The sequence below is a fragment of the Cannabis sativa genome, chromosome 3 (assembly GCF_029168945.1).
Source record: "Cannabis sativa cultivar Pink pepper isolate KNU-18-1 chromosome 3, ASM2916894v1, whole genome shotgun sequence".
In the NCBI taxonomy this organism is placed as follows: domain Eukaryota; kingdom Viridiplantae; phylum Streptophyta; class Magnoliopsida; order Rosales; family Cannabaceae; genus Cannabis; species Cannabis sativa.
In genome coordinates, this window is record NC_083603.1 from 26308113 (window position 1) to 26322383 (window position 14271).

General features: G+C 30.3%; 1 protein-coding gene across 1 annotated transcript; it reads left to right on the forward strand.

Moving 5' to 3' along the window:
- Positions 1–12973: 12973 nt before the first annotated feature.
- LOC115710701 (uncharacterized) lies at positions 12974–13747 on the forward strand. Its single transcript, XM_030639052.1, has 2 exons — positions 12974–13166; positions 13347–13747. The coding sequence occupies exons 1-2, from the start codon at positions 12974–12976 to the stop codon at positions 13745–13747; spliced, it is 594 nt and encodes a 197-aa protein (XP_030494912.1).
- Positions 13748–14271: the final 524 nt, after the last annotated feature.

Genomic DNA, 14271 nt, shown 5'->3' on the forward strand with positions numbered 1-14271 from the left:
TTATCTTATTTTTATATTTATTATTTTATCTTATTTTATAAATTTAATGTCAGATATTAAATTTTTTAAATTAATTTTTTTAAAAAAATAATTTGACCTTATTTAAATTTAAAATAAGATTACTATAATCATGATATTTTGAATAGAAATAAGATATTTTGCTAACTTTTAAATTTTGTTATTTTATTTATTTTAATTAAATTATAAAATCAGAAAAAAGATATTTATTTATCTTTTTTTTAATTTTATTGAATATTTAATGTATAAAATAACATAAAATTTTTAAAAGTGGTTAGCAAATTTTTGAAATAATATTTAGGTTAGTTGAAACCTAATTTTTCAAAATTGTAGGTTTAATTTTAAATACTATTTTATTTTATATTAAAATCCAAAAAATATTTTTTATTATTATTTATTAATTATTTTTTTTCTTTTTCGAAATTTAATTATTTAAAATTAAATAAATCCTACATTCAACTATCCAGTTTATCTTGTTGCAGGAGTATGTGTTTTAGCTTATGTGTAAGTTTTATAAAACTTATTATTGCTTGATCTAAATTGTCATGGTTAACTTGTTGACAGATCCAATGATCTGATTTTAACCCATGGTTCAATTGTCAATAGGTCAAGTAAATAATTTGTAACAGGTAAATTTTACATTCTTCTTTCATCTGTGTATGACCTAGTAACATGATAGGGTCCATCCAAATCTGTGTGCCTGTGTGAGCCTATATGTTTATTTTATTATAGATGCATATAGGTTGTTGCTAAATAAAATGTCACACCATGATAGATTTTATTTAGGTTCATTTAGTTTTTTGGACCTATTCAATTAATAACAGTTATTTATTTTAAGGTTAAATTCCTCTCTTTTGGGCCTTGTGTGAGAGTTGGGGGCCAATAGAAGTGGGTACAACATACTGAACCCAGCTCCCCCTCACATGAACTACCCCAATTGTGAAGGCCCATTTGTCTGATTTGAATAGTTGTGCTACGTTAATTAAACTAGTTTAACCTAATAAAATTGATTAGCAACATAATTAACTTTTAAAATATATGAAATTAATTTTCATTTTAATATTTTCAAGTTAATTTTAAGAAAAACACTCTTAGTTTTAGATATTATTTCTAGACAAACTATTTGTATTTTTCTTGTTTTAATTAAATAAAGAATTTTTAACTAACTAGATTCTTTTTGAAAGTTATTTATTAAATATTCTTATTTAAGTTATAAATTAGTTATTTTAACTGATTTTTCTTATCTAACTTAAATTTGAATATTTTTTGAATTTAAAATTAAGTTGAGGAATTCTAGAAATTGGTTATTGAAGATTCTTAAGATATTTTTTTTTAAGTTGGTTTGAAACTTAAAATGGAATATTTTTTCAAATTAAGTGGTTACAACTTAATTTTTGATATTTAATTAAATTTAAATTTGAAAATATTTAAGTTTTAGATTCTTTCTATAACAACTTAAATTAGATATTTTTTAATTTTTTTTTTTGAAAAGATACTTAGTTGAAATAAGATATTTTCTAGATAGTTATTTCTAGACTACTTATTATTTCTAATATTAAACAGAAAAATATTATACATTGTGAAATTAATTATTTAAATATTTAATTTTGGTACAATTTAAGTTAAGAATATTTTTCCTAGTATTAAACTAGAGATTAATAATTAAGCCTTCTCTACACTTAATTATTTAGTTCTTGAATTAAGTACATTTAATTAAATTGAAAAATTAAATATCTAAGTTGATTTTCATCATGATACTTAAATATTTCTTTTTCATGACACTTAATTAAATAGAAAATTATTTAAGTTGAAATTTATTTTTTCAACTTAAATTTAAATAATTTTCAAAATATATTTTATTTATGTTATTAATCAATTTCGAAATTGCATTTAATTATGCAAGATGAATTTGAATTTATCTTGAAAAATAAATTAAGTTGTAAATTAATTATTTATTTTAATTAATTTTTGAACCAACTTAAATCAATGATTTTTTCATTTAATGATTAATTTAAAATAAATGAATTAAAATATATTATTAGAAATTGAATTAATTAGTCAAAAGAAAATCTAGATAGGTGATATTTTCGCTTGAAGTATTTTTTCTAAGTAATTATTATTTAAGTATTTCGAAAATAGTATAGTATTATACTTTCTTTTTCAAAATACAATAAAGAGCAATTTGCGGCGAAACCCCCTTATGTTTTGATTTTTATACACTTAACCCCCTTATCTTTATTTTTGGTGGAAAAACCCCCTTATGTTTTAATTTTTATACACTTAACCCCCTTATCTTTTTTTTTGGTGGCAAAACCCCCTTATGTTTTAATTTTTATACACTTAACCCCTCTATCTTTTGTTTTGGTGGCAAAACCCTTCAGTTTACTTTTCTTTGCAAATTTAAAGTTTTAGTTAAATATTACCGTTAAATACTAACTGGATTACTACTGTATCGACTTCGAGGTTTTACCGTTACATATACAAAGGTGTATACAGTGGTCATCCAGTTGATATTTAACGGTAATATTTAACTGGCGTGTCAAATTTGCAAAGAAAAATAAACATAAGGGGGTTTTGCCACCAAAAAAAAAAAGATAATGGGGTTAAGTGTATAAAAATTAAAACATAAAGGGGTTTTGCCACAAAAAAAAAAAGATAAGGGGGTTAAGTGTATAAAAATTAAAACATAAGGGGGTTTTGCCACAAAAAATAAAGATAAGGGGGTTAAGTGTATAAAAATCAAAACATAAGGGGGTTTCGCCGCAAATTGCTCTACAATAAATATATTCTTATGAAAATTTAAATTTGAGTTGCAAATTAATTTAAATTAATACAACTAAAATTAAATAATTTTCTTAATATTTATTGGAAAATTACTACTAAGATGGAAATAATTCAATTTTTTTTAATCACCATCTAAGTATAATTTTATAAATACTAAATTTAATTCTATTCAGAGTTTTATTCTAAATTTGATATTTAATGAATATATTTTATTATAAATAATAAAGAAAATAGATTTTAAATAATGAGCTTTATTATTATTAAGATATTCGATCTCCATTGTCGGTTTTACATAGCTTTTGTTTTAGTGAGTAATCCTCCCTAATGGAGGAACGTTCATTAGCAAGTTAGCACCGTTTAATCTCGAAAGATAAGTAGCTTTGTAAGTGTTTTATATGGTATTGATCATCCTAATGGTGGCGACTGTATTTGACTTATAAAATATGAAACAATGGTAGAAGCTCATAAGATAGAATAGCCTTGACTCTCGCCTAAACGGGACAACGCTGGATTCCAATCTTGATCGAATAAAAGGTTGCTAGAATATTTATTATTTTAGATGAGCTGACAACTCTATTCAATAGATGGTAGCTTTGACTCTCGCCTAAACGGGACACTGATATCAGTTTGTTGAAAATCTTGAAAATTATTTAGGATTGTATTTTTTTTTAGTATTTTCTCTTATCATTCCTACATGCTATGTGCTTATAATTTCTGAATTGGATTTTGTGTTAAACCATTATAGATTTCTATTTATTATTTTGTAGTACCCTGTATAGCCATGTCGAATCCCATGTTATCACTCTTGACTGAAAATAAGCTAAATGGATCTAACTTTCTAAAATGGAATGAGAACATTAATATTGCTCTCATAGGAGAAAGTGCCTTGTTTGTGTTAACTGAGCCGTCTCCTGAACAGCCGGGTGACAATGCAACCAAAGCTGTTAAAGAGAAGTTCGAGCGTCGGCTGAATGCTAACAATAAAGCTCGATACTTCATGCTTTCCAGCATGGTTGACACCCTTAAAACAAGGTTTGCAAAAACCGACACGGCTGCAGAAGTTATGACGAAATTAATTGAGCTATTCGGCATGGCATCTATTCAGTCTCGCTTTGACGCGACTAAGAAGTTCATCAATGCACGAATGGAACCCCATCAGAATGTGCGTGATCATGTTCTCCTAATGGCAAGTTATTTCCAAGAAGCCCAGGATCATGGAGCTGAAATGGATCACACTACTCAAGTAAGCCTTATCTTGAATAGTCTGACTCCAACTTTTCTGCCCTATACATCAAATTATGTCATGAATAAAAAGGATATAGACTTTCATGAGTTAGTCAATGACCTTCAGACATATGAAAATTTGATTGGAGGACCCAAGAAGAAAGGGGGTAAACCTCACAATTCTGAAAATGGTAATGGGACGGTCAAACCGGAAGCACATGTAGCCTCTACTTCAAGACCCAAATCAAAGAAGAAGTGGAAAAATACCAAGAAGCAAGCCAAAGGTGTGAAAACAGTTCAAAACAAAAAGGCTGCTGCTATTGGTGAAGCACTAAAAGGAAAGTGTTTCTACTGCAATGAGAAAGGGCATTGGAAACCCCAATGTCCTAAACTTCTTGCAAAGAACAAGGTATTTCTTTCTATAAACTTGATGAGTTTTAGTGAATTATTATCCAATTGGATTTTTGATTCTAGACTAACTTTGTTTATTTGTTTTTTTTTTTTTGTTATTATAGCCCAAGCTACTTGAACTCAGATGCTATTATAGTGAGTTGGATCGGAAAGCTGGACAAAGGGATGAAGATCGTCCAAGATGAAGATGAAGCTCATTCATTTATTAATTTATTTTTGAATTAATTTTTTTAGTTTAAAAGCAATTTGGATTTCGAAATTTATTTTGGGATTTTCATTCCCTGTTTTTCTCATAATGTTGCAATACATTTTTGTTATTATTAATAATATTTTATTTTCTATTACAAAATAAATTGCAATTTATGAGATTGAGCTTCATTTACTTTATCTTATACCACTATTACCAAATTATATTTATATGTTTGTATGTGTAAGTGTTATTATTATTGGTACAAATTCTATAATATTTACAACTCTTCATAGAGTTATATTACATAAACACTAGAAATTATTTCTATGTTTATAAATAATTGTTAATTCTAATACTATTATTGAGAATTTGTTTAATAAAAGGATCTTTTGATCTGATAGGGGTGGCGAAAAGTAAAGAAAACTATGCAGTTCAACGATCTTTTATATCTAATGAACTCTAGATTGTATTCAACCCCACATAATCTCTATATACTTAGGGGTAGATTTTAATCCACAGTACCCTATGTAACACATAATTTCTTTAAACATGGAAGTAATATAATGAATTAGCTATTATTAGTATAATGAATTAGCTATTATCAGTATAATTAATTAGCTATTATTAGTATAAATCCTTGATCTTGATTATATGTTCCAATTTAGTTTTACTGTTGTAGTAAATAATGATACCAATAAAGTTCTTTGATAATGTATCACACTACCTTAATTGAGTGGGAGAATTTTAAAATTCCTTACCCATCTTTATTTGGTTGACACTTGTGATAGAACTTAAGAACACTACTGAAAAGCAAATCTAACCATTCATGTGAATAGAAATAACTTATCAGAATTATGAGAATAAGATAAAAGAATTCTAGCATAGTCTATTCGAATGACTTGAGCCAAGATTCTTAAAACTCATAACAATTTATGGTATCTTAATTTGATTACTCAATCTCTAGCAAGTATTTTTCACTTCAAATACTAGTCTGCTATGTTGATGATTTTGTCTTAAAAGAAACTTATAGTTTCAGACTAATTAATACAATAAGTCACAACTGGATATCCCTCCAAACAATAAGACGTTAAAAGTATTATTTAACCAGACATCTACTATTGAGTGGGAGCTATCTGAGATGTAATCAAATAAGGAACGTTACGAGATACTCAAGAAAGATTTATGAAAGTGATCTATATGTTAAATATTAAGGAACTGTATATTAGTTATCCTTATATCTACCCCAACTCATTCAAGAATCTGAGATGGTGGTTACTCTTGGGGTGGAGGAATTATTCTATAATAATTCAAGCTCTACCAGAGAAGATTTATAACTTTGTAAATTCGAAATTACCAGAAAGTTATTTTACTGAAGAAAAATTCTACACTGTATTATCTCAATTCCAAATTTTAAAATATGAGAGATATGTCTTCTGTTTATTCAGATGTACTTTAAACAGTATGGATTTCAGTATCCCTTGATGAGTAAAGCTTATAGTAAAGGATGTTTCTTAAATGTATTTATGAACTAGTTTCCAGAAGTTTGGGTGGATTCAAATATACTACACTTGATCTTCTCTCTAGCAAGTATTTTTCACTTCAAATACTAGTCTGCTATGTTGATGATTTAGTCTTAAAAGAAACTTATAGTTTAGGACTAATACAATAAGTCACAACTGGATATCCCTCCAAACAATAAGACGTTAAAAGTATTATTTAACCAGACATCTACTATTGAGTGGGAGCTATCTGAGATGTAATTAAATAAGAAACGTTAGGAGATACTCAAGAAAAATTTATGAAAGTGATCTATATGTTAAATATTAAGGAACTGTATATTAGTTATCCTTATATCTACCCCAACTCATTCAAGATTCAGAGATGGTGTGGTTACTCTTGGGGTGGAGGAATTATTCTATAATAATTCAAGCTCTACCAGAGAAGATTTATAACTTTGTAAATTCGAAATTACCAGAAAGTTATTTTACTGAAGCAAAATTCTACACTGTATTATCTCAATTCCAAATTTTAAAATATGAGAGATATGTCTTCTGTTTATTCAGATGTACTTTAAACAGTATGGATTTCAGTATCCCTTGATGAGTAAAGCTTATAGTAAAGGATGTTTCATAAATGTATTTATGAACTAGTTTCCAGAAGTTTGGGTGGATTCAAATATACTACACTTGATCTGAAGATCAAGACACCAGATTGATTAAAATGCTTAGTTTGTTTTATGTTAGTGCAAGTGGGAGTTTGTTGGGTTTTGTGCCCTAAATAAAACCCATTACAATCTGATTAGTTATCAATATAAGAAATTTGAAGTGATTTATGTTTGCATGAATTTTACATGCTTATTGTTTAATATGTTTAATATATATACACAAAATCTGTTAAGTCCAGAACATATATTTATTCACAATTACAGTATTGTCAACACAGTGGAATGTGATTGTGAATATATGATTCAAAAGACTAAGTCCCTGTTTCATCAGTGTTTTGGATTTACACTGATGTGATAATCAGCGATGTTGTGTAATTACACTTGGATTAAGTGTTATATTCTTTCCAGGACATTGGTAAAGTATACTAGTTTCGAATGTATGGAGTATACATTGGACTGGACTGATATTTAACTTAGTTAAGATATTATAAACTTACTGTTGTATCTTTCCAAGTCAATATCAGTAGTTGATCTTAGATAAAAGAATCTAAATCCTGATATGCTTAGGCTCAACTGAGGAGTGCTATTCATGTTCTTTGATTTATTAGCTAAGCCTACTTTTGGGTCAGGGCGATACGTATATTTTGGGAACATGATAGTATGATTGAGTGGGAGCGCTGAACATAAATATGGAATCTATAGCTTCTACTTGTGTATAGAAGTCAAGTGATGATTCCCTTCGAGCTTAGCTAAATAGAAGTAAATGGATGAGCTCTTGTTTCATGTGACTAATTCATAGATCACTAAAACATCATTTACAGGTAGCTAAGTGTTTTAAGGTGCCAAATATGTTGAAGGGTGAAAACGGTAAAATTATCCCATCTCGGTGTAAATCATCTATATAGAGGATCTTTGATCACATTAAGATTATAACAATGGTTAAATGAGATAGGATATCTATATCATGAAACATATAGTATGCTCTATATAAGTCTGAGAGTGCAATTCTAAGTTCTAAGAGTGGATTCAACGAGAAATTAATAAGTAGGGATTTACTTAGTAAATTCGGTTCACTTATTGGAAGCTCAACATATAGATCCATGGTCCCCATTCTAGTTGAGACCATACTACTTGTAAGACTCAATAATTGATTTTTAATTAATCAATTATAATTCTAAAGTTAGACTATGTCTAATTTTTGAATCTTCACTAAGCAGTGGTGAAATTGTAAAGAAAAGAGATTCTAGGTTTATTTAATAATTAAGAGACTCTATATGTCTAATTAATAATTATATTAAATGACAATATTATTTAATAATCTATTTTAGTTATTAAATAATTAGTTTAGGCATTTAAATGGTTAGAATTGGAAAAATGGTATTTTTGAGAAAATAGAAATAAAAATTGTGAAAATTGCAAAATCCAAGTAAGGCCCATTAACATCTATGGCCGGCCACTTGGTTAGCTTTTTCCAATTAATATTTTCATTATTTTAATGCCAAATAATTACTAACCTAAACCTAGTAGTTGCCTATAAATAGAAAGTGATGGCTCAGTCAAACAACAACTTTTCAACAAGTTTTCTTCAGATTGTTTTTTCAGAAAAACCGAGCCTTCCACTTTCTCTCTCTATAGACGACCCTACCTCTCTCTCTTTTCCTCTTCACAATTTCGAAACCTTAGTGATAGAGTAGTGCCCACACAGAGCAAGTGGTACCACATTCATAGATTGGAAGACTGTGAAGGATCACACACAAAGAGAAGGACATTTGGGCTCAGATCTTGATAATACTCTGCGACGAAAAGGATACAAGGGTTAGAGATGTGAGTGGAAGGAGACATTATTCCGCTGCCACCAATGTAAGGTTTTCTTAACTTTATATGTGTTTAATTATCGTTTTAGAAAGTTCATATTTAGGGTGTTAAACAACATACTTGTGAGTAAATCTAAGATCCTTGTAAAATAAATTCTAACATTATGTAACGAAGCCCCTCCCTAACTCTATAAATACATAATGTCTCATCACAATTGTATACTTTTGATAATCAGATAAAATGGAAATTGCTTCTGGTTTCGAGGCATAGGGAGGAACACTTAATTGATTGTATTGCACTATCAAATTGTGGTAATTTTTATAGTAATCAAGTACGCATACCTAATTATTATGTATTATTATTGTGTTTTATATTATATACAAACTAGAAAACAGGTCGCACTTTGCGTGCGCCTATTTGTAGATATAATTTTAAATTATATATATAAATATTAATTGAATAATATAATCATATCAATTAATTTAAAACATATTATTATATATTTATGTATAATTTTAAAATTATATTTATTAAAAAAATAATAAATCTATGTAGAGAACTCTAAAAAACTCTAAAAAAAAAAAAAGAATTGTCATCACCGTAACTCACTTGGTCACTATTACATTTAAAGTTGATGTCATCCAAGTATCTCACTTGTAGTTATTATTAATATCATTCTTAGTAGATTTGCTCTGTATATAAAATAAATCAAACAATAGTACTCACCTTTATACATAAGTGAATCATTCTATTATAAATTAATTAAGTGAACCATTACCATATATCACTTGTAGTCATCACTAATATCATTCTAGTAAGAGTTTGCTCTGTACATAATATAAATCAACCAAAACAAATCAAACAATGATCGATATATACTTTTATAAATAAGTTAATTATTATGTTATAAATTAATTAAGTGGATCATTAGTTATCATATATAGTGATATAGTGTAATTCTATATTTTAAAATTCTCAGCTTTATTATTTAATTAAATGCGGAATAAAAAAACTGGTACTAAAACAGTTTTTTTTGTAGCTACAGAAAACAACTCTGACTGTAACTATAGAAAATAACTCTGTAACTCCAGAAGAAACCAGAAAAATAAACAGTACAGAAAAGTAAAAACACACAAAGTTTTTGTACGTGATTTCAACAATCTTTTTCAGATTGTTACTAGTCCATGGGACTATGCCCAGAGATAAGATTCATAAGATAGATTTCAAAAATACAAAGTAGTTGACTTATGCATAAATAGACTCCATCTTATTACATGCTGCAAGCTTGATGTATTCTAACTTCTAATCGAATTTTGCTGAAACTTCAAGTGCTTGAACTCCCTTTGATCCCCTTGAAGAGTGCTTACTTCCTCCCGATGTAAGACTTGAAAAGCAATCTCCCAAAAGCTTTGTAAAACCTTCTCTCGAAGTTAGCACTACTGTTGTTCTTCTTCTTTGTAGACTTGAATAAAGACTCAAGACAATACAAATTACAAATAAATAGAGTAAGAGTCAAACAAGCTCTTCTCTACAAAATAAAGACTCTCTTTTTGAAAGATATGAGTGAAATGGAAAGATACAAAAGAGATGCTAAACCTAGCTGCTATAAGGTGTATATATAATTAATATACACCTTATTGACAGCTTACACAAGGTCTGAATAAGACCCCAGCCCACTAGAAAATTCCCTAAAAAAGATCTTCAATCAGCCCAGGAATTTCCATTTATGTACATACAGAATCGTAGGCAGTAAGTGTAACTTTTCTTTTATAGAAAATGAAAGTTTAGCTCCAGTTTTCTCCTCAAAAAATCATATCAAACAAAATGGAAAACGCACACAAGATTAGAATATAATAGCTGGTTAAATAACAAAGAAATGAGTAACCAAACTTACTATTTTACCTTATTTTCCATAAATAGGAATGCTGTACAACTTTCCTTCCAAAGTTAGATACACAAAATAAGGAAATTAATATTAACACCTCAAGAGAAACTAATAATAAATAATAAAATATTTTAGTTAATTAAATATGTCAAAAATGGAATTAACATATAGTTATATAGAAGTATTTTAGACGTAGTCGCTTTATACCTCAGCTTTATATAAATATATAGATAATAAATGATTTAAATATTATTTATTCTAAAACTAATTACCTAATTTTTAATTGGGAAATTATCCCGTATTATTTTTTAACTTTTGTTTTTTCAAATTTACGGTTTGGATTTCTAAAGTGGTTTCTCCGGTGGTTTCTATGTGGGTTGTTATACGAATTTTGGTTACAATTTAGATTACATTATTAGTTGTAATAGACATTTCTATGTAGAATTCCGTAAAAATACAAAAAAAAAAAAAAAACAATTTTGAAGTGTAAAATAAAAAACCCCTATTTAATTTTTACTAATAAATTAATTAATATACTTGTCAATCAGCCACGTCAGATCTTTTCCATGAAGTGCTTCACGTCTCTCTCGCTACAGGAACCCTACAAGAACGAAGACAACAGCTACATGAGCGTTGTTCCTCGCCTCACTTGTGTACATCGTCAGCCGGCATCGCCGTCAGACGGCCACCATCTGCAGGTCTTGTCTTTTGTGACATGGTGTGATTGTTTTCTAGTCTGAAATTGTTTCTTATTTTCTAGTTTGAGATTGTTCTTGGTTTTGCTATTTTTTTCTTGTTTGAGGGTCTAAATTTTCTGGTATAAGATTGTTTATGGTTTTCTAGTTTGGTTCGGCCTGTCGGTCCTTGTTTGAGATTGCAAGTCTTGTCTTTCGTGTGTTTGGTAATGGCTTCTAGTAGTAATCAGAGGATGGATGAAGAGGATATGGATGCTGTTATTATTAAGGAAGAGGATGCAGTAGTATTATCCTATGATGCGAGTGTCACTACTGGTAATGATTATGATGATCGTTCGTGTATTGTTGGTAGATTCTTGATTGTGAGATCTATAAATTTCGACGCGATATAGCATATGTTGGCTTCTCTTTGGCAACCAGGGAAGAGTATGTTCTTTAAAGAATTGGATTCTAATAGATACTTATTTCAATTCTATCATGAACTAGATATTCAAAGTATGATGGATTGTAGTCCTTGGACTTTTAATAAGTTCTTGCTGATTTTTAAAAGACTGAAAAAGGGGGGAAGATCCTAGACAGATAGTGTTGAATGAAGTTGATATGTGGGTCCAACTGCATGATCTTCGATTGGGATTTAAAACGACTACGATTGTAAAAGATATAGCCAATTATGTTGAGAAGTTTATCGAATCGAATGAAAGAAATTTTATGGGATTATGGCGAGATTATTTACGCGTCCGAGTAACTATTGATGTCACCAAGCCATTGAAGAGGCGGATGAAACTGCAGAATACAGATGGGATTGAGTTCTAGGTTAACTTCAAATATGACTATCTACCTACGTTCTGTTTCATTTGTGGGATAATGGGGCCCTCCGATAAGATTTGTCCTCGTCGATTTGATGATCTAGAAGGAAAGATAGTCAAGCCTTTTGGAGAATGGATGAGAGTGCGGCCTATGCGTAAGAATCACACCGTAGGAGAAAAGTGACTAAAACAATTCATGGTGGCTATGGAGGGGGTACCTGCTGCTCCTGTAAACACGACCACCAGTGAGGTTCGACGGTCACCAATAGTCGGCGCTGGTGCGGGTACAGTTGGTTTTTCTAAATCTCCTATGATTGTGGAAGATTATATTGGTCAACGTGATATCCCTATTAATATGGAAACTGATTTTATGGAGGCTGCCACTGATCAAGAATTTATTGAGAATATTACTATAGATAATGATTGTTTGTTGGGGGTGGACATGAAGAGAAGAAGGATGGAATCGCGCTTTTCCAATAGGCCGAATGAATTGGATGAAGATGGAAAGATTAACAAAGCTGTAATGGGTTTGAAAAATATGAGTTTCGTGAGTTTTGGTATCCAGGCCCACCGTCAATTATGAAATTATTATCATGGAATTGCCATGGGCTTGGGAACCCATGGGCTTTTCAATTCCTTAAGGATATTGTGATCCAAAAGCAACCCAAAATTATATTTTTTTGTGAAACGCTTAGTAATCGTTCTCAGATGGAAAGGGCTCATGTTTCGTTGGTAGACGATGGGATGATTGTTGTCTATGTTCAGGGGAGGATCAGAGGAATTACATTACTATGAAAAGAAGAAGATGAAGTTTCGATTCTGGAGTTCTCAACAAATTACATTGACGTGAATGTTTCAGTTGAAGGCATGGTTGTATGGAGGTTTACTAGTATGTATGGGGAGCCAAATAGAAGCCGCAGGATTGCTACCTGGAATCTTTTACGTTTGCTCGCTACTAATTAAAACTTGCCTTGGTGAGTCATGGGAGATTTGAATAATGTTTGCTCTCACGAAGATAAAAGGGGAGGGAACCGCTATCCTAAATTTTTAATTCAAGGCTTTCAACAAGCTTTGAATGACAGTGGTTTGCAAGATATGGAGCTTTGTGGTTGTCCTTTCACATGGGAAAGAGGCAGAGGCACTTCTCATTGGGTTGAAGTTCGATTAGATAGATGTTTGGAAAATCTTTCTTGGCTGCAAGCTTTTTCATTTGCTAAATTATATAACCTTGAGCTTTCGACTTCGGATCATTCTCCCATATTGCTTGAACTCGTTAATACTGCTACGCAAAGGAGAGTAACTCGGTTTCATTTTGAGAATGCGTGGCTTTGAGAGCCTCTGTGTTACCAAATAGTCAAAGATAGCTGGGATGGAAGTGGTGTAACTGATGTGCAAGAAAAAATCAAGATTTGTGGGCAACAGCTGAGTTCTTGGGGGAAGGAGGTTACAGGGAACTTTAAGGACACGATAAAGAAGTGTAAAAGTGAAGAGCAACAGTGGAAATTGGGTCGCGATGAGGCTTCGGTTACCAAGTATAAACAAGCTAAGAAGGAGTTGGTTGAAGCTTATGTACAACGAGAAGTTTTTTGGCGTCAAAGATCGAAGCAATTGTGGCTCCAAGAAGGTGATAATAATAGTAAATATTTTCATGCTTATGCTACTAATCGACGTCATAATGACTTTATTGCTAAACTCAAAGATGATAATGGTAATTGGGTTGATTGGAGTTCAGGTTTGCCTCAAGTTAATGGTTGATTATTTTTTTGCAATTTTTTCTTCTTCAACTAATTCTTGGCTGGAAGTTACGAGTGTTGTGGATAATCGAGTTTCAGCTGACCAAAATGTCAACTTGGTACAACCGGTCACGGATGAAGAGGTTCGCAAGGCTTTGTGTCAGATGCACCCTAACAAGGCTCCGGACCTGACAGAATGACACCAGCATTTTTTCAAAAATGGAGGTCGGTTTTGAGTAGTGATGTAATTACTTTGGTTCGAGATTTCTTTCAAATGGGGCAGCTTCATAGACGTTTAAATAACACTAATTTAGTGTTAATTCCTAAGAAGAAACAACCAATGGACATGGGAGACTTAAGACCTATTGCCCTTTGTAACATTCTCTATAAGATTGTTTCAAAGGTCATTGCTAATCAACTCAAAGTTGTTATGCCTTCAATTATATCGGACACTCAAAGTGCGTTTCTTCAAGGTTGTTTAATATCGGATAATATTATAATTTCTTATGAGATAATGCATTATTTGAAGAGGAAGAGAAGAGGCCA